Source organism: Grammomys surdaster, unplaced genomic scaffold (assembly GCF_004785775.1).
Source record: "Grammomys surdaster isolate TR1022 unplaced genomic scaffold, NIH_TR_1.0 126185, whole genome shotgun sequence".
Taxonomy (NCBI): Eukaryota; Metazoa; Chordata; class Mammalia; order Rodentia; family Muridae; genus Grammomys; species Grammomys surdaster.
Window position 1 is genome coordinate 6,025,737 of NW_021620991.1, and position 25,251 is coordinate 6,050,987.

Sequence of the window (25,251 nt, forward strand, 5' to 3'; positions counted from 1 at the left end):
CCTTCCTTCCTTCCTTCCTTCCTTCCTTCCTTCCTTCCTTCCTTCCTTCCTTCCTTCCTTCCTTTCTTTTTTGATTTTTTCAAGACAGGGTTTCTCTGTGTAAGCCTGGCTGTCCTGGAACTCACTCTGTAGACCAGGCTGGCCTCGAACTCAGAAATCCGCCTGCCTCTGCCTCCTTTAATCTGCTGGGATTAAAGGCGTGCGCCACCACTGCCCGGCTGTCTGTCCGATTTCTCTGCCCACTAACTCCATGAACCAAGTCTCAGCTGAGCCAGAGTTCCCCTCCTTAGCAAGCTGACTGAGTCTCAGTTTACAACAAGAGCTGACTTCATTCCTCAACGGAGATATTTCACCAGCCTTCCTCCTCCCAAGCGCTTATCAAAGTGATGCTGGAAAATCAGCCCCCCAAAGACATCACCCAGAGGGGTGCTCTGCGGTCTCGCCAGACATACGCTACATTGAGCTAGCAGTTTTTGTGGCATCTGAAAGACACCAAAATGGCAGCCAGCTGAACATTTGAGGCCGCTATGGTACCTCTGAACTGCTGAGTCAGTTTCACACTCCATGCTACAGTCTTGGAGGCCGAGCCTTAGGCAACGACAACTAAGGTAACCAGGAGGGTTTCAGTGCCATCGCTTGAGACAGTGTCCCTTATTTCTAGTCAAGCATAACTACACTTTGACTTTAAAACACATATTCTTTCTTAATTTTGAAAACGTGTATATGTGCACACACATGTGCCACAACACGTGTGCACGTCAGAGAACAATTTGTAAGAGGGAGGTCTGTCTCTCATGGGCATGAGCTCTGGGGGTCAAGCTCAGGGTCAGGCCTGGTGGCAAGTCCCTTTACCTGTGGAGCCATCTCTCTGGCTCCTAAAGAACATAATATTTATGTTAGCATGTAATGTATAAAATGCACACTGGGGGAAGGTCGGTGGTGGGAAGGAGCTTAAGGAGTCTGCTACGCCAGCCCGTGACCAACCGACACACAGACCACAGTGTTCCTCAGGCCACCACATCCCGAGAGGAGACCTGGCCAGCTTCCATTACTCACTTGGTTCAGCTTCCAGTGGAACTCCGCAGGCCTGTATTTCTTCTCCTCAGACGGGTCCTGACGGAGGAGGAAAATGAGTCTGCATCCGTGGACATAGAGTGAATAATGGTGGCGGTTCATATCTGCAAAGACAGACGGTGTCTGTGGGGACACTGCCAACTTCAGGCCCAAGGGGAGAGGAAGGACTGTTTCCTTAATGGATTTAAAGACTCGATCTGCACAAATGAACCCTCCAGTTGGGCCAAGACAGGGATTAGACACAGACACACAGGAGCTTTACTGAGTAATGTACTGAGGAAAACTGATAAATCCCCCAGGCTAGCTCTGCCTCTCTTGAGGACAAAGTGTCCCTGGCATAAAACAGAGAGCAGCTGGAGGACCCAGTCCCTGTGAGAGGACTCTTAAGAATACCAGGCAGTCCAGGGGCACAACAAACCTGTTTTATCCGAACTGCAGAGAATTGTCTCCTTCTTCCGGCCAAAAGGTCCATGCCGCATCCACACAGAAATTGTAAAAGGCTCTTTAGGGTCAAGGGTCACAACGCCGTCCGGAATCCTCACTGCCTGAGTGCCATTGAACTCAAAGACCTGGTCACTGTCATGGCCGTTGTCGGTCGGGAGGCCCACAGTCCAGTTGAAAGAGCTACTGGGGGACGGGAGCAGCTCCGAGGTGCCGGCAGCAGCCCCTGAAACCACAGGGACAGGACTGTGAGTTCCACGGAGAACGGAGGGCTTGGGGGTGGTTCAGGGCCTCACTAAGGGGTGGCTCTCAGCTCAGGGTTAGAATGTTTGCTGATTTGATTTTGCTTTTCCTGGAAAATAAGGGATTTTTCTTGGGTTTTTTGTTTGTTTGTTTGTTTGTTTTTGGTTTTTTGAGACAGGGTTTCTCTGTGTAGCCCTGGCTGTCCTGGAACTCACTCTGTAGACCAGGCTGGCCTCGAACTCAGAAATCCGCCTGCCTCTGCCTCCCAAGTGCTGGGATTAAAGGTGATTTTTCTTGTTTTAATGAAAATGTAAGAGTACACACACAGATCAGTAATCTCAGCACTTGAGAGGCAGAAGCAGAGGCAGGACTACCAGTTCAAAGCCTGCCTGGGCTACAAGTGAGTTTTTGGCTACAGAGTGAGAGAAAACATCAACACCCTCTCTCTCTCTCTCTCTCTCTCTCTCTCTCTCTCTCTCTCTCTCACACACACACACACACACACACACACACACTCTGTCACATACACACTCATGTACACACTCACATATTCATACCCACACATTCTCACACAAACACAAACTGTGAATTTTTTTGTTTTAAGGAGAAGAAGGAAGAAGATAAAACACAGCCAGGTATGGTGCACAGGCCTTTGGAGGCAGAGACAAAGGCAAGCATTTATCTCTATGTGTTCAGTTTGCCTGGTCTGCAGAATTAGATTCAGGCTAGCCAGAGCTATGCAGAGAGACCCTGACTCAAAACAGACAAACAACAACAACAAAATTACTTTTGATGCTCCCACGCAAATATATAGTTTTGTGTGTAAACACTTCTAGCCCCCTTTTATGAATATATAAAATAGTGGTGTGTGCATGTGTGTGCATGTATGTGTATGGGTGTGCACATATATGGACAGCCCTTAAAAGGCTGTGGGAAAAACCCTGAAAACATGAGTTCAAAAAAGATATACAATTTCTCAACTAGGCAAACTATAAGAATACAATATGAATTGTATAACGAGTTTCACAGACTTAAAAGAACAGAGGCAGTCGCACTATGAGCCAGCTTGTCAGAAAGATAGAAAGGCAGATTCATGAGTTCAAGGTCAGCCTGGGAAAGAGTGAGGCTAGGCTAGGATCTCAGAGCAAGATCCCATGTAGCTAGCTTACTGTCCGTGCTTGCAGTGGTAGGCAGATCTCTGAATTAATTTGCAATGTTAAAAAACAAATGCTTACTGTCTCTTTCTAAGAATCAAGGGGCTGGGGTGATAGAATGCTGATTCGTGGGATAATCAGGACAAAACCTGGAAAAAATGACTGAATTGATATGTAAATAAAAGACTGGGCTTTGGCCAGCAAGAGATCGAACAAACCCAGAGAAAGAACTGCTTTGAGAGCTAATACAACTGTTTTTAGAAATTTTTTCTGGCTTTCTGATATTTTTGGTCAGAAGACCTAAAAATTACTTTTAGAATTCCTCTAACAGGATTTCTGACTTAGTTGGAAAAATCCAGAACTTTTTTTTCTAGCAGCTTTCCAGACTTTGATTGGAAAACCCATGAGCTATCCAGAGAGCTTTTAGCATTTTTTTCTAACATGAGGGAGTTGTCTCGTAAAGAAAGCTGTCCCTGGAAGAGAGCTGTCTCGAGCAGAACATAGGCTGTCAGCTTGTAACCCACGACTTGACTTCGAGTTATTTCTTTATCTACTCCTATACACTCCTTCCTCAGGACCCCTCTCCAAGCCAAGGCTGGTCCCTGGCACACCTCCAGTCCACAACATATTTTTTAATTAAACTGGAATCTGCTGTATCTGCAATACATACGTATATTCTCCTTATTCTTCTATATATAGCACAGCTTAAAGTGGCTGCATAGCATTTCCCTGTTCAGATACAACGTAACTGATTTAGTCTCTCTCCCAGACAGGGACTGAGCATCTATGGAGCTGATGATTCTGACCTTAGGGTAAACTTCTAGAACTAGAACTACTGAGGGGAGAGAGGGCAATGAGATGGCTCAGCACAGGTAACCTGATAACCGGGGTCTGGTCCCCAGAACCCGTGTGTTTGAAGGAGAATAGCCATCCTCTGACTTCTGCATGAACACCAAGGCACACAAGTACCACACACAGGTAAAATAAACAAATCTAATTTTTAAAAAAAAGAGTAGAGAGGAGATTTACAACCGTCAGTTCATACTGTCAGGGTGAACTTTTTTTCCTTCCTTCTGGAGCTGGGATTGAACTCAGAGCCTCACACATTAGGAAAAGCATGCTTTACAAACAGTATGCTCTATGTGACCTAGGCAGAACCAGACTTCATGGATCTACTGACCTCCTGCCTCAGCCTTTAGAGTAGCTGGATTACAGAGCACATTCCCAAGCCTGGTTTCTTATTCTTACATCACCCATACTTGAATGACTCTCAATATATGTTACTTTATTGGAATCACAGGCTCTTCAGTGCAGACACCTATATAATTCTGAATTTTTCTGCAGGGTCTGTGTACTCCCCATGCCCATCCTGAATGAAAACCAGACAGCAAAGCAGCAAAAGCCACTTCAGAACATTGGGTCTGTTCTACCCATCATTTTACTGACTAAGACACAGGGGCTGGGGTCCTAAGTCCCCGGAAGACTGAGGGCTCCAGACACCAGACTTTCTTACCACAGAGCCGGTGAAGGGATTTCTCAGAGTAGGTATCTCGGTCGCAGCCTTTCCCTATGTGGCTTGTCTCCAGCTCCACTGTGGCCTGCACAGAGGCGACAGGCTCATCACAGGTCTCCAGGTGGATGCTTGGGAAGACGGCCAAAGCACCCGTGCCGGGCTCATACTCGATTCTGCTGCTCCAGCCTGCATTGATCCACGGATGAATGTGAGAGAAAGAAAGAAAGCTCACGGCCACATTTTTAATGGTGTGTCATTTCAGAATGGACACAGGAGCCAGAGGGATGGCAGCTCACCTTGCCACCCGGGGCTGCAGGTGGGCTTAACGCTGATCTTCACCAGGACATCCTCGGTGGCTCTTTTCTTCCCACAGTCATAGGCGGTGACTGTGAGCTTATATTGGTGCTCTTTGCCATAGTTTAGCTTCTCGGTGTTCTTAATATAACCTGGCAGAAAGGGGAAGCAACAGTGAGAACCATCTTTACTTGTGTTGTGAGGGAAGGACAGACAGAGCCTGAAATAAACTCAGATCACAGCACCGCCCCCACCCACTCCCCCAACTTGCCATAGCTGGAGAACACACCGACTCCATGCTCGAGTGTGCAAAGACTGTTTGAATCCACAAGCCCATCCTCCGCTTATTCTTGTATTCTTTCTACACCAGTCTTTCTGTGTAGCTCTGGCTGTCCTGGAACTTGTTATAATATGTAGGCCAGGCTAGACCTTGGCCTCCCACGTGATGGGATTAAGGACATGTACCATTCACCCAACTTTAAAAAAAAACTTTCTTTTCTTTTTTTTTTTTTGGTTTTTCGAGACAGGGTTTCCCTGTGTAGTTCTGGCTGTCCTGGAACTCACTCTGTAGACCAGGCTAGCCTCGAACTCAGAAATCCACCTGTCTCTGCCTCCCAAGTGCTGGGATTAAAGGCGTGCACCACCACTGCCCGGATAAAAAACACTTTCATTTGGTGTATAGGTGGTTGTACACATGTGTGTACACGTGTGTGCGGAGGTCAAAGGACAACTTCCAGGAGCTAGTTCTCTCCTTACACCATGGTTTGGGGGTTGAAATTGGGTCATCAGGCTTGTGTGTCAAGTGCTTTTACTTGAGCTACCTTGCCTGCGCAGATTTTATATCGACATTTAGTACTTTGCATGTAATAAGACAAAGAGAAATAGTTTAACTACTAACAACAAGGCCAAACTTCATTAAATACTTCTTTTAAGTTTTGTTTTGTTGAAAAGCTGAGGGCTGGGGCCATAGGATGGAAGAACTAGCTCTGAAACCTCCCTCCTCCACCGTCAGACTCCATAAACCAAGAGTGGTGGCACACACCTGGAATCCCAGCACTTGAGAGGTAGAGGCAGGGGGATTAAAAATTCAAAGTCATACTGAGCTAAATACCAAGTTCAAGACGAGCCTAGGCTGAATGAAACTATCTTCCCTCAATAAAACAAGCGAGGAGCCAGGCAGTGGTGGTGTACACCATTAATCCCAGCAACGGAGATGGGGAGGACGGAAGCAGAAGGACCTTGAGGTTCGGGCCAGCTTGGTCTGCAGAGTGAGTTCCAGGACAGACAGGGATCTTGATTTAAATGAGTACAAGCCCTTTTTTTTTAAGGTTTGTTTTTATTTCACATAGATGTGTGAGCGCCTGCATGTATATATACCACACATGTGTGGTGCCTTTAGATGCCAGAAGAGGGCGCTGGGGTCTCCCGATCCACATTTATAGGTAGCTGTGAGCAGCCTGCCGTGTATGCTGAAGACTGAATACAGGTCCTCTGTAGAGGGTCTGTGGAGCCATCTCTCCCGACCCGGCAAAGTCTCCCATACGCACAGTTCCACCAGACACTGCAGTGTGCATCAGTTTGACAGGGACACCATGTTATCATCGAGAAGTTATTTCACGAGTTACAAAGAAGCTGAGTTTTACTCAGGAGCCAAGGTTCTGGCAGAGGTAAGAGGATGTGAATCCCCATCTTAGCTCCAATCCCAGCAATCAGCAGGCTGGGCAGGAGGATAACAAACATGAGAACACTCTAGGCTACATAGCAAGACTCAGACTCAATGCTCTCCCAGAGGACCCATTCCCAGCACACTGCAAGTGGCTCACAAATGCCTATAACTCCAGCGCCAGGGGATCCGACACCTCTGGTCTCCAAATGAACCTGCATTCCCATGCATGTATCCACACAGAGACACGTACTTAAAAACAATATTTTAGCCGGGCAGTGGTCGGGCACACCTTTAGTCCCAGCACTCAGGAGGGAGGCTGAGGCAGGTGGATCTCTTTGAGTTTGAGGCCAGCCTAGTCTACAGAGTGAGTTAAGGATAGCCAGGGATACACAGAGACACCCTGTCTTAAAAAAAACTAACTAACACCAGGTGGTGGTGGCACATGCCTTTAATCCCAGCACTTGGGAAGCAGAGACAGGAGGATTTCTGAGTTCGAGGCCAGCCTGGTCTACACAGTGAGTTCCAGGACAGCCAGGGCTATACAGAGAAACTCTGTCTCAAAAAACCAAAAAAAAAAAAAAAAACCTAACTAACTAAGAAAGATATATTTATTTATATAATAATATAGTAAAATAATTTTATATTAGTTTATGTTAATATATCTAATAAAAATATACTATTATTTTATGTAGAAATAAAATAATAATTTTTAAAAGAATGAATGAATGAACGGACCCTCACCTGTAGGATAAGGCAGAAGGAGCTACAGTGGAAGCCCAGTGGAAGAACATTTGCCTAGCATGCAGGAAGCCCTGGACTGGATACTTAGCATCACCCAAAGTGTGTGTGTAGGGTGTATGTAAAAGATTCTAATCAAATGGAGAAAAAAAAAATCAGTGTGACTAAAGGGACAACACACACAGCTGCAGGTGGACAGAACTGAGAAGATTTGCATTAAGTTAGGCCTTTACTTGACTTGTGTCAGAGAAGGAGAGCCCCGAAGAGCCCAGGCTTCAGAGAGGCTTCAGACCAGGAAGTTAAGTCAAGCCCAAGTAACTCGGTGGACTCCAGGCAGCCTGCAAGCTCTCTGCTCTCCCAGCACTGGGAAGCCGGGTTAGCAGCTGACCTCACTGAAGGGCCAGGCCTTCACGAGGCTCCTCTGATCTTACCGTCTTTGTCCACAGTGAATGGCACATCCGGGGTGAGAATCTCATAGCTGCAGATCTGGCTGAACTGAGGGGAGCAGTCTGCGTCCACGGCCTCCACCCTGAGGATGTTGCCGTGCTGCTTGCCCTCCACCACGGCCGCCTTGTACGACTTCTCCTTGAACACGGGGGCGTACTCGTTCACGTCATTGACTTGGATGTGCACGGTCGCCCTGGACAAGAGGGAAGTAGGCTGTTGAGGGCGGTTCTGTCCTGTCTTTTACCCAAAAAGCACCGATTCTGCCTGTTTCTAGATTTCCTTTCCTGATATTGTTTCCTGCGCTCCCTACAAGGAAGCCAAAATATAAACCCAATTACACTGCTATCAGTTTGACACAGAAACACGGCGAGTCAAAATCCGGACGTGGGTTGATTTTTCTGTGCCCTAAGATTAAGGCAGCTGACTCAGAAAACCAGTGTAACTAAAGAGACGGGATTTTCTTTTAACGTGGGGGTAAGACGTGAAGGGAGAAGAATTCATTAAACAGTACTCCCTCTGGCCATGAAGTTAAGATACGTTATTACAGAATCTTATAAACATATAGCCAAAGGAAGAAGGGTGAGAAAATTGAGAAAAAAATTTCAGTATATGAGGTAAAATAAATTCTGAGGTAGAGAGGTGGCTCTGTGGATGAAGCACTTCCCATGAACATATAAAGGCAGGAGGGAGCGCTGAGCCCCAGCACCACGGAACTGTGAGCATGGCAGCTCATCTGAAATGCCCTGAAATGGAACTGCAGGGCAAGCTAGCTAGCTGGACTAGCCAAACAGTGAGGTGAGCTCCATCCGCAGGGAGAGACCGTCTCCACACATAAAGTTGAGAGCAACTGAGAAACGCATGCACCCCAGGATACACACACACAGGAATGTGCCCATACATTTGCAAATACACATGACATGAACATGTAAAAACAAATAAATTCTGCCGTACTCCGAAGGAGGACGTCACTACTGGGATGTCATCCAGTACTGACTACACCAACGAAAGCCTATAGCAGAGGCGCCCCCTCACCGCCATTTCCCAGGGTACCGACAAACCAGCCTCCAAATGGTGACACTTATGGGCTTCATGGGTTTCTCATTGTCAGGCATCTATTATCTTTTGGGGGCACATATCTGTAACATAGAGCTCATGTGACATACACAGGCCCACCCTTAGCACACACTCAAAATCTTCTCAATGAATAAAACGTCACTGTGTGACAAAGTGTGACATTACTCTCACTAGTGCGACACACCTTGCTGTTCACCTGTGTCCTGACCCACGCTCATCTGTGTGGTGTGCCCTCACTAAGTCCTAGGACAGACAGTGTAGACACTGTAGCCCACACAGTGTAGACACTGAGAGGACTCAGTGCTCAGCGACATTAAATCTGCATGCTATTGAAGGGCTGGCGAGAAGTCTAGAATATTGAACCTGTCTTTTTCTAGAGCCCTTTGTGTTGGAGTTGAGCCCTCTGCTGGCAGGAGGCATATGAACTCTATATAGGATTGAAGAGGCCTGTCTGCTTCCTCTGCAAGTTAGCTAGCTTATGGGCTTAGGGTTTACAGGAAATAATAAGAATAACAGAACCATTTTCCTTAGGAAAAAGTTCAATACAGGACCTCGTGTGTGTGTGTGCCTGTGTGTGTGTGTGTCTGTCTGTCTGTCTGTCTGTCCATCCCTGCCTCCACCCTCCTCGTCCAGAGACAGGGTCTTGCTCTATTACCTAGGCTGCCTTTGACTTTGTGATTCTCCTATCTCAGCCTTTGAAGAACAGGCATGACCTGCTGTTTCTTTACCAAGAATACTCAGTGGGATAAACCATTCTCTTTTCAAAACTAGTTTCCAGCAGGCTCTTCCCAGAAGCTGGACACAAAAGGGGATACACAGGCTGGAGCCCACCCTTTATGACCCACCAGACACCCTGCGGAACTCTTCCTGCTCCTTTTCAAAACACAGAACCGGGAGCCAGCTCCTGACCGCCCCTCCCCCACGCACACTCATCCCCTGGGCGGCTCTTTTTGCTCTGTCCGGCCCACTTACTTGTGAGACTTTTTCACACCGGTGCCATCGGGTCCCTTTCCGCAGTCGTAGGCCTGGATGGTGAATGTGTAGTCTTTCTGTAGCTCACAGTCCAGTTTCTCTTTAGATCGGATTATTCCCTCACCCGTGGACTTATCCACTACCACAGCATCAAAGGGGACATTCTGCCCATGAATTTTAAAGCCACAAATCTCACCTGGGGAGTAAACCGGAACAGGTTAGTACATCTGCCACTCAAACCTTCTGCACATTGCCCTCCGCCCCCAAAGAAAACAGACGACAACAACTTAGCAGCCAGGGGGGTTTGAAGGGTCCGTGGACAAAGCGGGGGGCACTGTGCTTTAGCACGGGTGAGTTCTGGGGCTTTATTAGAAGCGGTTCTGGCTTTCCAAGCAACTGGTTTACTTTGCATCCAGTCATGCAGGGATACAAGAGAGAGAACAAAGACAGGCATTCCACAGGAGCACTTAGGATGGCCGAGGGTAAAGGGATTCTGAGCAACAGCCAAGGCCAGGCTGTCCGGGTGACCCGAGCGCGCGCTCAGCAGCTCTTTGGGTTTGGGAAAGGATAAAATACAGAGTTAAGCATCGAGAGAAGGCGTGTGGAATCAGCATCATAATTACAGAAATTCTGTCAAGGAAAAAAAAAATCAAGTCTTCCTGTGCAATGAGCCTGGCTAAAATTAGGGAATCAAAACAAACTGCTAAATAATAGTAGAAATACCAAGTTTTCAGGCATCCATTTCAACGGCTGTCATCACTGTCTGTTACAGGAAGGGGGGTTAGGTTTCCTTAGCTCTGGGCTTCACCCTATTGAACTGAAGAGGGACGCCAGCCTGGGAACTTCACTACGTGAAACTGTCCTAGTGAGAACGGTCCAAGGCTCCATGCTTGCCCGGGGGAGAACAGATTTAGTGTCTTGATGCACATGTGAAGCTACAAAATGCATTTCATAGAAAAATAAGAGTGTGCTCGCCCACAAGTCCAATAAATAGAAGAACAACAGTACTAAGCAAGCAAGCCAGAGTAAACAGAAACATGTGGTCCTGAACACAGAGTTCAAATGGATGTCTGAGTTCTAGATATTTCTAACCAAGGGTCCAGTTACATACAATTTCCATAAATACACTTAAAAAAAAAAAAGAACAAACTAGGAGAATAAATAGGGGGAAACGCATGGCAGTTGCTTCTGTTTAATGGCTGATTCCCAATTTTATAAACAAGTTAGTGGGTTAATATTCATAAAAGGGAGACAAAGAACCCTTCATCACCTTCTTTGGTGACTGTCACCTCAAAACTCTCTAAAGGGAAAAAAGACAAACCCATGTCAGTAATGCAGGAAAGAGCGACGAGGGAGTAACAAGGAAACAGTCAAAGCTGCAACACATTACTTAGCAAAGCTGGGCAGGTCACTTAACCCAGGCTGGTCGGCCAGCTGCTAGAACTGCTACTTTGACTCCTACTTACCATTAACTATGTAACTTAGCAACCGAACTCACTCAGGGATGAGACACTGAGGCAATCAATGCTGTTAAGGTTTCCCTTCCCAACACACACACACACACACACACACACACACACACGTCATTAGGACTTTCCCCTTTGATGACTATTAATAATTGAAACTAAGTGTTCTTATTTGCTTGTTTTGGAGATAGAGTCTCACTATGTAGCCCAGGATGGCCTGGAACTCAATATAGAGACCAGGCTAGTCTGGATGTCACAGAAATCCCCTTGCTTCTGCCTTCTGAGTACAGGGATTAAAAGCATGAGCCACCACGCCTGAACTATGTTCTTATTTTTAAGCTAAGTTCTCTAAATTCGACTCTAGAAACACTCAGTTCAACATTAGATCTGCTAGCGAATGGAGGTAAGCCTTTGTTCCCACTGATAAACTGTATCTAAAGTCTCCGATCAGAGCAACAGTTTCCTCTTAAGGAAACAGAAGCCAGGTCACAACAGCCGTCATAAGACAGCCTTCTGGTGGTGCCCACTCTGTTGACTAGATATCACCTAGTCAGTGCCAACCCAGCAGGCCTCCCCATGCCCACCACAGAGAAGATGCCACTTCTAGGACTGCAACGTAACACAAACTCCCCTCCCTTTTGGTGGCTCTACCATACATCTCCCTAAAAAAGAAATACTGCTTCATTTTGCTTGTCTTTACGGCTTTAAGCATAGTATTAACACAGAACGCAGGTTCTATGCCTTTCACACCACCTCATGATCTGAAGCTCACCCGTCCCACTGATGCCTAAGATGGTGGCTTACTCATTTTCTTGACTGCCTGGCAAGCACTCAATACTCACTGTTACTAAAACCACTTTCCACTCTGCGTGGGGCACAGTCTCAGGCCTTTTGCTGCCTGTGAACAACATTTCTGTCCATGTCTCCTATAGCGCAAAGACTTCCATGGACCAGTGCTGCCCACAGGGTGGTGTTCAAATATAAACTAAAATTCACATTAAAATGAAGTAACATTAAACCTTTAGTTTCCCAGTCATGTGGGCCACAGTCTGAGTGACAGCCACTCAAGGGTCACAATATTGCGTGGAGACTGCAGACTCAGAACACCAGATTCAGGCCCGTGTGCTAAAAGAATGGCTTTTACCTTTTTGAAAGTATTTCATCAAACTGAGACAGGCTCTCACTATGAGCCCCAGGCTAGCCTGGAACTTACTCTGTAGCCCAGGCCAGCCCATGATCCTCCTGCTTTGGACTCCTGGGTGCTTGGATTACAGTAGCACCCCATCTGGTTGTTACTGTTGTAAATGGTTTTTCATAGCATGAGAAGATGATACTAAATTCAAACATCAGTCTTCATAAGTGATATTTGGCTGGAGCATAAACACGCTCATTGACTCAGTCCCCAGCCATATTTTCACGATGATGGCCAAGATCCCTGTCAGGCTATACCACTGCGACCCTATGGACTACAGAAGGAAAGCATTTCCTGTCAGGATCGTTAAGGAAAAGAGTTTATTAATCCCTACTGTATAGCCTTAAGATAGACCAGCCAGGTGACATGTGATCCCCAAATAGCATCCTAGGACATGTTCACAAGCTATGTTATAAATATCTATCCTATCAGTATTATTTTTGTAACTTTTAATTTGTGTATAAGTATACACGTGAGTAACAGTACCAGGGAAACCAGAGACATCAGATTCCACGGGAGCTGGAGTGTTGTGCTGTGGTTGTGGTTGCCAGGCATAGGTTCTGGGAACCGTATGCACTCTTAACCAATAAGCCATCTCTCTCGTACTACAAAATAGGCTGAATCCTAGTTGGCAGGCTTTAATTCAATGTAAACTTTCCAATTTCTGACTGGAGTTCATTCTTCCGCAGAGCACAGGGCAAGAGAGGCAGCTCTGTATGGAGTGAAACTGTGTTCCTGACAGTAGCTGTGCGTTCTGAGCAAGGCCCCCAGGTCTGCTGGTGAGCACAGACCAGAAGCCCGGCACGGAGATTTGAGCACTGCCACTAAGGTCGCACATTCGAATGAGAGGGTGACGCTGCTCCATGCCAAGCAACGAGAGACAAGTCAGGGCTTCCGTCTGTGGCCTGAGCTACTCTTAAACACTTGGGTCCTAGTGGTCCGCTTGCCTCAGCCTCCACAGGGGCGATACTGTGCTATCCTCAGGCTGAGGCAAGAATGCCCATCAAGAGAGGAGACAGCAGATGGCTGGATGAATGGACTTCAGTTCTAGAGGCCCCTTCGCTCGGTTAAACAAGTCTGTCTCAGTAAACATGGTCATCGGGTTACCCCAGCACGAGATACTGGAAGCCAGACCCAGGAGGTCACTTTTGCTTTTAGAATTTTATTTATGTGTATGTGCATTTGCCTGGACAAACTCATGTGTGCCATTCATGTGCAGTGCAGAACTGGAGTTCCAGCAGGTTGTGAGCCACCATGTAGGTGCTGGGAACTGAACCCAGGTCCTCAGCAAGAACAGTAGGTGCTCTTACCCTGAGCCATCTCTCCAGCCCCTCAGGAGGTATTTTAGAGAGATCAGCCCTAGGCTTGGGAGGAACTTTAAAAGCAAGGGAGATGTGGTCAGCGTGTAAGTGAGAAACTAAGCCTGTGTGTGTCTCTGTGTACGTGCTGTGTGTTTATGCGTGTCTAAGTGTGTGTATCTGTGTGTCTGCACATGTATCATCTCCGTGTTTCTTTCTGTATATGTAGTATGAAGCCTGTGTACGTGTTGGGGGGGGTGCCTGTGTACGTCTGTGTATGTGGTGTGTATCTGTGTGTGTATGTGTCTATGTATCTGCATGTATGTGTCTATGTGTGAGGTGTGTGTCTGTGTGAGTCTCTGTGTATATGGTGTGAATCTGTGTGTGTCTATGTACCTGTTCTGTGTGTGTGTCTGTGGGGGGTGTGTGTGTTTGTGTGTGGAGTGGGTGTCTATGTGAGTCTGTGTATGTGGTGTGAACCTGTGTGTGTGTTTGTGTGTGGAGTGGGTATCTGTGTGAGTCTGTGTATGTAGTGTGAACCTGTGTGTGTGTGTGTGTGTGTATGTGTGTGGGGGGGTGCCTGTGTATGTCTCTCTGTGTATGTGGTGTGTCTATGTGTCTGTATGTGTGTGTCTATGTGTGGAGTGTGTATCTGTGTGAGTCTCTGTGTATGTGGTGTGAATCTATGTGTGTGTGTGTGTGTGTGTCTGTGGTGTGTGTGTGCATTTCTCTGTGTATGTGGTGTGAACCTGTGTGTATATGTGTGTGTGTGTGTGTGTAGGGGGTGATCATGTGGTGTGTATCTGTGCGTATGTGTGTGTGCATGTTGTTTGACGCATGTCATTGCCCCTCACTATGGAGATTTTCATAGCAAATCCCAGTCATGACACGGTTTCATTTACAACACTTCAGCACCTATCTCTGTTTAACACAACCACAATAATCCATCACAGCCAAATGACAATAGTGCTTTAGAATCTTCTTCCGGGCTGGAGAGATGGCTCAGTGGTTAAGAGCACTGGCTGCTCTTCCAGAGGTCCTGAGTTCAATCCCAGCAATCACATGGTGGCTCACAACCATCTGTAATGGGATCTGATGTCCTCTTCTGGTGTGTCTGAAGACAGCTACAGTGTGTTCATATACATGAAATAAATAAATAAATCTTAAAAAAAAGAGTTAGAATCTTCTTCCCCCATACAGAGTTATGTCACTCATATTCCACTCTCCCAGGAGCTAATACATACACACACACACACATGCATGCATACATACATAATACATATTTACATGTGTATTACATATTTACTTCAGTGGCTCTCAACCTCCTAATGCTGTAACACTTTAACACGTTTCCTCATGGTGATCTCCCTCAACCATAAAATTACTTTTGTTGATACTTCATAATTGTAATTTTGCTACTGTTTTCAATCATAGCGTAAATATCTGCTACTCAGGATATCTGGCATGAGAACAACTGGCTTGCTTATTTATTTTACCAGTCGACACTGGCATCTCCTCCCTTCCCCCAGTTTATGCACAGTTCACATAAGTTACTAGCATTGTACGGACTCTACCCCAAGGCCATTATGATTTCAGTCTTGTTCCCTGGGACTCACACCCTGCAGAGAAGAACCTCTCAGAATCACCTCACATAACCATTTCCTCCTTGCCCAGCCCTTCCTGCTCCTGTAGACCCCACACAACAGCTCTGCAGCAGGACACCTCTTAAAACATTGTCTTCCTCATGAAAATCAGGTTCCCAGCTATGCTGGCCTGGAACGGAGTCAGAACTGTCCCGCCCTGTCACTCTCCCAAAAGTTCCTTCTGACCGCCAACCTCTTATTCTCCTTTCATTCCAACCTAAGATTGGATCTAAAATGGCCCAAGAATATTCTTCTCCCTAAAGAAATCTTTAAAGACAAAATATAAAAAAGAGAAATACAACAAAATCTAGATTTGACTTCCATGACCCTATCTGGAGGGTGCACTACCCCTCTCTGGGCAGCCTCCAAGCCGTGGGGGCTCCTGCTCTGAGGCTCTAACTGTCCCTCCACTCTTCATGGAGGTCAGCGATCCTAGTTTTGGGCTTCTGAATCTGCAAGCAACAGAATCCATTCTAGCTGATGAAAGAGGACTGGTTGAAACGCTCCTGGGGATCCAGGGACTGGACTGTGAACCAGAGACCTGAGAACCACCAGAAACCACAGCAGCTCAGACAGGAAAAAGGGTCACAGTCCCACAGCACAGCCATCTTGTCAGGTGGGAAAGGACCACAAATTCCATCACCGCTGTGAGCCACCGGGTTCAAATCTCAGCCTAGATCAGTCTGTGCACACACTAGATGGAGCGGTAGGTGACCAGCCGTGGACCAGTGCTCAGCAGGGGGAAGAAAAAAGACTGCTTAAAATGGACAGGAGGGTAAGCTGCCGGGACACCCACTCAGCAAGGGCTACCGGTCCACGCAGCTTGCACTTCCGGTTCACACAGCTCACACTTCCGGTCCATACAGCTTGCCTTTCACCTGGCTCTGAGCCCTGCACACCAGCCTGAGCCCAAAGTCAGTTGGCCAACCCACTCATCCTTGAAGCATCCCCGACTACCTGCAGGAGATCTGAACTGCCCGAGGTCTGGTTGAACCAGACATCACAGCTCTGGGGACTACGGCTCAGGCTGTCTTCCTTTCCTACAATTTCCTTCCATCAGCACAGACTGAATCCTTTTGCATTGGGATTTATAAACAGCGCCTGGGACTGGCTAGGCAAGTGCTTACCACAGAGCCATATCCCAACAGCTATCTTAGGAAGCTGACAGTGACCCATGGGGACCCGTGCTGTCCCGTGCCCACGTATGCTGTGCCTGCACGGTGCCTTCCTGACTATGGTCAATCACCAGCACCCGGACCTGTGAGGCTCTGCAGAGTGAGGCTTTCCACGTTCACTCTTCTGCCCCACCAGCCATGATTTCCGAACTGCTGAAATTTGAACATAAGCCACTTGTGAAGTAAACATGTTCAATTGAACTGAAGAATGGGAGCTGGAGAGATGGCTCAGTGGTTAAGAGCACTGACTGTTCTTCCAGAGGTCCTGAGTTCAAATCCCAGCATGTACATGGTGGCTCACAACCATCCGTAATGGGATCTGATGTCCTCTTCTAGTGTGTCTGAAGACAGCGACAGTGTATTCATATAAATAAATACAAAATTAAAAAAAAAATTAAGAGCACTGACCTGCTATTGCAGGAAACTCAGAATTGGTTCCAGACATTAATGTGACAGCTCCAGTATCTTTGGCTTTAGTTCCAGGGATCTGACCCCCTCTCCCAACATCTGAGGGGACCAGACACCAAGTGGGGCACACGTGCAGGGAGGCAAAATGCTCACACTTGACTATAGACCAGAAAAAGAGACTTGAGAACAGCCAGAAACATCATCATCATCATCATCCTCCATCTTGAAAAAAACATAGGAATGAAGGCAGACAAGGGAGTCATTGTGTCTCGCCTGTGAAGATGGACACATGCAGCAGACACCCTTAACAAACTCCCTGGCGCATTTTCTTACATCACACCAATCTACTTCCCTCCAAGAAAACAATCCAGACTTGGCCGTGTGTTCCCTAAGAGTCTGACATTGGGCGTCAGGGACAGAATGCTCAGCACCACAAATGTGCCTGCTTCAGAGCTCTGTCAAGCGAGCTCAGTGCTTACCTACACACAAATCAGACTGTTCTCAACTTAGAAATGTCACGTCTTAGAGTGCCGCAGCCAGAGGGCCCAGCTCAAAGGCAGCACATTCAGTAAAGCGTGTGGCCTGAGACAAACCCATCTGTCCTTCCACACACAGGTATAGAGTGCCGGCGTGCCCCAAGCACTGAACTACCCAGGGTACTAGGGAGAGATCACCATTCCCGATGGCATGCAGCTGACATGCTCTGGACCAGGTTCCCCGCCCCCACCCCCCACAGGGATAGTGCAGTGACACTGGAAGTCAAGGACAGGTGGCCACAAAGAAGCCAGGACAAGCAAGGACAATGTTAGTTCACTGACATCCCACAAGCCATCTCCAATCTTGTCACCACAGCAGACGCAGTACCACTGCAAAAACAACCTCAGAATAAGTCTCCAGAATAAGCCTTGCTCAACACAAAAATAATCTGAAGTGTGAGGGAATTAAATAACAACTTATGTAAAAAGATAGACACATATTTCCCACAAAATATTAAATTTAAGGATATACATTAACATCCTTAAAAATGACATTTATTGCTGGGTATAGTGGCTCATGTCTTTAATCCTAGCACTCAGGAGGCAGAGGCAGGTGGATTTCTGAGTTTGAGGCCAGCCTGATCTACAGAGTGAGTTCTAGGACAGCCAGGGCTAAGTAGTAAGACCCTGTCAATGAAAAACCAAAGCAAAACGAAACAAAACTAAACTGAAAAAATTCTTTTAATCTATTGCAGGGGGAGGGCAGCTTATAAAAGGCTGTTTTTTCCTTCCTCCCGGGATCAGGGGTCCAGCTTGGTAGTAGGAGCCTTTACCCAACAAACCATCTTGCTGGCCCATCAAAACATATCTTTAAATATGTTACGTATAATTCTGTTGTTTCTCAGCCGGGCTGTGGTGGCGCACGCCTTTAATCCCAGCACTTGGGAGGCAGAGGCAGGCGGATTTCTGAGTTCGAGGCCAGCCTGGTCTACAGAGTAAGTTCCAGGACAGCCAGAACTACACAGAGAAACCCTGTCTCAAAAAAACCAAAAAAAAAAAAAAAAGAATTCTGTTGTTTCTCCTGAAATGGCAGATATTCCATACCAACCTCTGACCCAAGCGCTGCTTTACTCCTTTGGATGAAGTTTTTATTTATTTTTTTTAATTAGGATTACTGAGGGTGGGCCTTGAACCCACAGCCTTATGCATGGTAGGCAGGTGCTCTACCACTAAACGACATCCCTGGTCCTCAGGAGTGAACTTAAGTTCTTCAGCTCACACAGACAAACAAATAGCCCCAAGCCCTAGCAAGGGCATTGAATTTCTTTTTATAGGTGATGAAACTGATAAAGCAGGCAGTGGTGGCACACACCTGTAATCCCAGCTCTCAGGTGGCAGGCGGATCTCTGAGTTCGAGGCCAGCCTGGTCTACAGAAGAGTTCCAGGACAGCCAGGGCTACACAGAGAAACCCTGTCTCAATAAACAAAAATAGTACTTTATTTTTATCTATATGTGATTGTTTCTTTGCATATATGTCAATGCACCATATGCGTGCCTGGTGCCCGCAGAGGCTGAGAGAGAGCATCAGATCCCTAGGGACTGGAGTTATAGACGGTGTTCATGAGCCACCATGTGGATGCCTGAGGACAGACTTTGGTCCTCTGAAGAGCAGCCAGTGCTCTTAACCACTAAGCCACTAACCCTGTTTAAAGTCTCTTTAAACGGGGGCTGGCAGAGAGCATTCTTACTTTAGGTGATGGAGAATTAAATACAATTTTTTATTTATAAAGCACTTGGAAAAGCGCCTGGAATCTATTCTCCATGCTTAGGAGCAAATGCACTGTTAGCTCTGGAGTGGGTTCCGGGCGCCACAGACTGCACACAGCTGGGGCTTGGTAAATCAAGGCCGGCGGCAGTGATCCTGGACCACAGTTACTTCTTTGCCTCCTTGTTTTTCAAGAGAGGGTCTCATGTTGCTCAGGCTGGTCTTCCTCAAACTGACCACGTCGCAGAGGATGAGCCTGTTTAATCCCTCCGCTTCCACCTCACAAATGCTGAGGGGACTAAAGACACACACCGCCTCGACACGTTACATGGACTGGCTCTGAACTCAAGGCTCATGCAGCTGGGCAAGCATACTCCCAGCCTGAGTTACTACTGTCTTTTTAAAACACTTATTCTATTCAAAACATTTTATTTTTACGTGTAAGAGTGTGTTTTGCCTCCATGTATGTCTGCGCACCACCACATGCATGTCTGGTGCCCACAGAAGTCAGGAGAGGGCACCGTATTCGCTGGAACTAGAGTTACAGTTCTGAGCCACCATGTGGGTGCTGGGAGTTGAACCTTGTTCCTCCACAAGGGCAGCGGGTGTTCTTAACCATTGAGGCGTCTCCCCAAGCCTCTGAATCAGTTCTTAAAATGCAGGAATGTACATAAATACATATAAATCCACTGGCAACATATCCTCCGCAACCCCACTAAAACTGTGACGTAGCTTTAAATGTCACACAGAAAGGGTAATGAGAACTACTTACAAAATAAAAAAACACAGTGGAGCTGGACACTTAGAGCTAGCTTCAAAGTTCAAGGCCCTCTCCTGGCCTCTGCAGCTATCTGCACTCTGTGTGTGTGTGTGTGTGTGTGCATGTGTACTAGTGGTGTGTGTGCTGTGTGCAGTGTATGTTTGTATGTTTATGTACAGTATGTTCATGTGTGTGCACGCACACGTGTGTTTGTGTGTGTAGCAAAGGTAACAATAATTGATCTTTTTTAAAAATGAGTCAAAATAAATCCTCTCTCGCCGGGCGGTGGTGGCGCACGCCTTTAATCCCAGCACTTGGGAGGCAGAGGCAGGCGGATTTCTGAGTTCGAGAGTTCAAGGCTAGCCTGGTCTACAGAGTGAGTTCCAGGACAGCCAGGGCTGCACAGAGAAACCCTGTCTCGGAACCCAAAAAAATCCTCTCTCAAAAATAAAAAGTTGTTTTGGGCTGAGGAATGGTTCCATGGGTATAGAGCCTGGCAAAGGCTAACAACCTGAGGTTTGGATTCCCAGAACCCACATAAAAGGCTGGACCCAGGCTGGACCCAGGCTGGACAGATGGCTCACTGGTTAAGAGCACCTGTTGCTCCTGCAGAGAACCTGGGTCGACTCACAGCACTCACATGACAGCTCACAACAGGGGATCTGATGGCCTCTTCTGACTCCTAACACACTTGCACACATGCAGGCAAAACACATTCATAAACTTTAAAAAACTAAAAGACTTAAAAAAAAAAACAATAGAAAGAAAACTGTAAAAGCTGGACACAGACACACACACGTGTGTGTAATACCAGTGTTTACTCTAACTCTGGGACTGAGAAAGCACGGCCCTCCGGCAGTCAGGGCAGATCTGACTGGCAAGTACCAGTAAATGTCAGTGATGTAGGAAATTCCCCCCATGATCAAAATCTATGACACTGTCCTACAGGTTTCCCTCCACAAAGACACAGGGTATAATCTTATAAAATGACTCATATCAAACATTTAATAACTTTATTAAGCCAGGCGTTGTGGTCCATACCTGTCACCTCAGCCCTCAGAAGGCTGAGGCAGAAGGATGACAAGTTTGATGCCAGCTAGCATTAACATAGCAAAAACTTTGTCTCAACAAACAAACAAGGGGTTGAAGAGATGACTCAGTGGTTAGAGCACTGGCTGCTCTCCCAGAGGGCCAGGCTTTGTTTCCCAGCACCCACAAGGTCACACGTGACCAGTAACTCCGGTTCCAGGAAATCTGATGCCCTCTTCTGGTCTCTTTGGGTACTGCAAGCACATGGTGCACAGGCACATGCAGGCAAAACACCCATACACACAAAAAGGAAAAAAAAAAGTAAATTCATTAAATCGGGCATGGTGGTACATGCCTGTATAAGGAAACAAATACAAACTGACAGTGTGCTCTGCATGCAGTGTACACGCCTTAAATAACACAACACATACATGACTTTAAACCACAGACAGAGAGACTGGAGAGATAGCTCAGTGGTTAAGAGCACTTGCTGCTTTCACAGAGGACCTGGGTTTGACTCCCAGTATCCACGGCTTGGGTTCCATGGGATCTGATGCTCTCTTCTGACCTCTGTGGACACCAGACATTCACATGGCGTGCATACCCTCATGCAGGCAAAACACTCACACACGTAAGTAAAACTATAGAGAAAGAGTTCATCAAGTAAAATTTAAATATGGAATAAAAAAGTAAATCTAGGTCGAAAGTCATTCCCTCACAAAGACTGCTCAAGGGTTTCTGAAGTCTGTGCAAGTGAACGGAAGGAACTAAGAGTTGCTGGAGTGACGTGAAACAGGTGTTTGAACACCCAGACGGAAGTGAATGGGCAGAGCGCAGGTCCCCAGGCCCACCACACCAACTCCATCCTGAGCAGTGATCACACAGTCCGTGCGTGCGCCGTCTGCGCTGAGTGTGTCTAGACAGTATGTGCCTATCTGCACAAGGCAGAGCACATAATGATGCAATTAAGTATTTCCCCCTCTGACCAGCAGAACGGCTTAGTGTCGGCTACCGACTATTACAGGAACATGTGGTGCCTGGAGCCACAGGCAGCTCTCAGCTACCAGAACGCTTCCTGAGAGGCCCAGCCATCCAGCCAGACTTAAGTTGCTTCCCACCCAGGCCAGGCTTGAGGACCCCGTACCTGCAAAACGTAGCGGTGAATCTTTATCCAGGGCGATGAGGGGGGGGTCGAGCAGCACGGTGTTGTCATTCTCGGTGACTATCCCGTGGTAGGTGGGCTCCAGCCATGGCTTGTGCTTGTTAACTGCATTGGGAGAAAAAGGGAAACACGGGTAAGATTCCGATCACTGCTTCAGCGCTCTACTGCCTTTGAAGACGTGTGTCGCCTGGCTTCCGCACAAGTGCAGGTCCACACACGAAAGCAAAGCCAGAGGCACACACACCGATGAGGGCTCACACGAAAGCAAAGCCAGAGGCACACACACCGATGAGGGCTCACACGAAAGCAAAGCCAGAGGCACACACACCAATGAGGGCTCACACGAAAGCAAAGCCAGAGGCACACACACCGATGAGGGCTCAATGAAGGCTCAGAGACTGATCACCTGAAAAAGGCGGCGAACTGTGGTTTGATTACAGGAATGCCCCGCGTAAAATCTAACCCTGATCATGAAGACAGAAATTGACCCCTTCCATCCACAAGAGACTCCTGGGATATGAGCTCTGACACAGCAGACTCAGGAGGGTCAGCAGTCCTACCCTTTGTCCCCACAGCGGCAGCAGGATGGGGTGGCATAGTGGCAGGGATGCCTGCTGGAGTCTACAGTAAAGCTCACAAGCAGCATGGGCCAGCCTTCTGTCAAAGGGTTCATACAACAGAGGGCACTTCTGCTATGCAATGGGAGACTGGCAATTCACTCACTGGTGAGATCCCAGTATCTTTTTACATGAACCATACTAGGAAGGAAGCTGGGACAACTGGGGGGATCAGTCTGAGGCAACTGCAAATCACCCACAAACTCTGAAGACTCAGACACATCTCACTAGCCTCTAGTTTTATGGTTCTTTCTTTCTGTCTGTCTGTCTGTCTGTCTGTCTCTCCCCCTCCCTCCCTCCCTCATCCCCCCTCTTTCTCTCCAAGCTATATAGCCCAGACTGGCTTCAAATTCAATCTTCCAGCTTCCACCTCCCAAACTGCCGGGACCACAGCTGCACACCACTGAACCCCGCCCCAATCTTTCATTTTATAAGGCAAACTGTTAATTCAGCTTCTTACTAATAGCAACATTTGATACAAACTTGTATCGATGCTTTGTTCTACTAATAAAATTACAAGCATAATAAAAATAAAATAGAATTTTATTCCAACATTTGGGTCCGTAAAACTCTTAGTTTAACATGACATCACCTTGTTTTCTCCAGCACCATGGGGATGTAAAAACAGTAAGCAAAGCGAGGTGTGGGGCACCCACACTGTCCTACCACAGAATGGGCAAGCTCACCATAACAGAAAGGCTACAGCTGAAAATGCTTAACAAATTTCAGAGGGGAAAATAACTTTGTGGCGATTCATTTCACCACCATCCCAGGATTCTAATTTTATAATTCAAAATTTCTCAATTGCTCCTTTAAGTTGGCAGTATAATGAGAGATATGGCCATTTCCAGAGGGTGAACTTTTCAATCATTAATGAATGATATTTTTAATATTTCATCACATTCAATTTGCATTATGAAACATTTATAGAAACAAGTGACTGATCTTTCTGTAATCATCCTTTCTCCAAACCACCAGAAGATCATGGGCTGAAAGTCGAGGACCGCCTGGGCCATGGCACAGTCCTGGGCCCTCACTCCACTGCATGCCAGAGCATCAAAGTCGGCTACGTTCCTAACAGCAAACCAAGCTATCACACCTGCTAGTGTGTGAGTTTTCTGGGGTTACTTTCAGGCAAAAATGATCTTTGTGATCTTAATCATTAAAAACCTGATTTTAGAATCTATGAATGCCAGGTGGCAGTGGTACATGCCTTAATCCCAATATGCATGAGGAAGAGGCAGGTGGATTTCTGAGTTTGAGGCTAGCTTGGTCTACAGAGCAAGTTCTAATACAGCCAGAGATAAAAAAGAAAACCTTGGGCTGGTGAGATGGCTCAGTGGTTAAGAGCACTGACTGCTCTCCTAGAGGTCATGAGTTCAAATCCCAGCAACCACATGGTGGCTCACAACCATCTACAATGAGATCTGATGCCCTCATATGGGTGTCTGAAGACAACTACAGTGTACTTACATATAATAAATAAATAAATCTTAAAAAAAAAGAGAAAACCCTGTCTCAAAAACAAAACAAAACAAACAAACAAACAAACAAAAACACCCCAGTATGAACAGTGAACCTCAGAGTTAAATTCAAATAGGAAAGATTTATCCCAGCACATCCTAATTCTGTGGGCTAAAGAAGGCTGCTCTCCTGCCCAAGTCACACACGCAAGAGATTCTGCCAGGTTGGTTTCAGATCCACAATGTGCCACAGAGTCCCTGAAATCAATCACACACAACACGTCTTCCTCTTCTGCCTTACATCTTTTATGTGTAGAAGTCCATTAGCTGAAACTAAGAATTTGACATATGCTTCCTATATCAGAATACTTACACTGGCCATACTGTAAGTTTCAACCATCTTTAATGCATTTCGACAACAAACTGAACCTATAAAATCCAAGACAAACTGAATCTTGGTCCATCAAAAGGCCCTGCAATTCTGGGATACTGCCACCAGGTGGCAGCAGGTGCTTAGGTGTGCATACTTGAAATTATGCTTTGATTAAAAAATAACCCCTAGCCCACTCCCTGGTCACTAAAGGAGTGTCAGCAGCCCCCGTGTGATGCTCGGAGTGGGAAAGTACCAACGACTATGTTCTAAATTCCTACTTAGCCATAGTGTCTCATGCCCACAATCGTCTGCAAACTCAGCTCAGAGGTTAGCAGCATTTGCTGCTCCTGCAGAGGACCTAGGTATGGTTCTTAGTGCACACATGGTGGCTCACAGAGATCCATAACTCCAGTTCCAGGGGATCAGACCTCTGTGTGGTGTGCAGGATGCATGTAGGCAACACCCATAGACATACACGCAAATATATAAATCAAAAACCAAAGCAGAACACTAAAACAGGCTGGTACAGTTTGGAGAGCCAGTATCCCCCGAAGGCCTGGATGCTCTAACTTGCTCACCAGCCTGTGGTACCATTGGGAGGTGGCAGAACCTCCAGGAGGTGGGAACAGGTGGTCATTTTGGGGTGTGGCCTCGAACAGAATGGTGGCCAGCTCCCTCTCTGTCCTTCTCACTATTTCCTCTCCTCTTCCCAACCTGTGTTTGTGTGTGTGTGTGTGCATGCACGCACGGGTCACATCAGATATCCTGCTGATATATCAGATATTTACAGTATGGTTCATAACAGCA

At 46.8% G+C, this 25,251-nt stretch overlaps 1 protein-coding gene across 4 annotated transcripts in view; it reads right to left on the reverse strand.

The window, feature by feature from the left end:
- Positions 1-25,251, reverse strand: part of Clstn1 (calsyntenin 1) — a 41,876-nt gene that overhangs the window by 11,991 nt on the left and 4,634 nt on the right. For 2 of the 4 annotated variants that reach the window (XM_028757888.1, XM_028757886.1), the window contains exons 2-9: positions 21,974-22,096; positions 10,887-10,916; positions 9,617-9,812; positions 7,555-7,763; positions 4,722-4,871; positions 4,426-4,611; positions 1,493-1,741; positions 1,057-1,178 (exon numbers count right to left, since the gene is read on the reverse strand). In XM_028757888.1, coding sequence (XP_028613721.1) covers positions 1,057-1,178; positions 1,493-1,741; positions 4,426-4,611; positions 4,722-4,871; positions 7,555-7,763; positions 9,617-9,812; positions 10,887-10,916; positions 21,974-22,096 — 1,265 coding nt within the window. The remainder of the gene's footprint in view (positions 1-1,056; positions 1,179-1,492; positions 1,742-4,425; positions 4,612-4,721; positions 4,872-7,554; positions 7,764-9,616; positions 9,813-10,886; positions 10,917-21,973; positions 22,097-25,251) is intronic. The other 2 variants (XM_028757889.1, XM_028757887.1) reach the window with 1 other exon arrangement.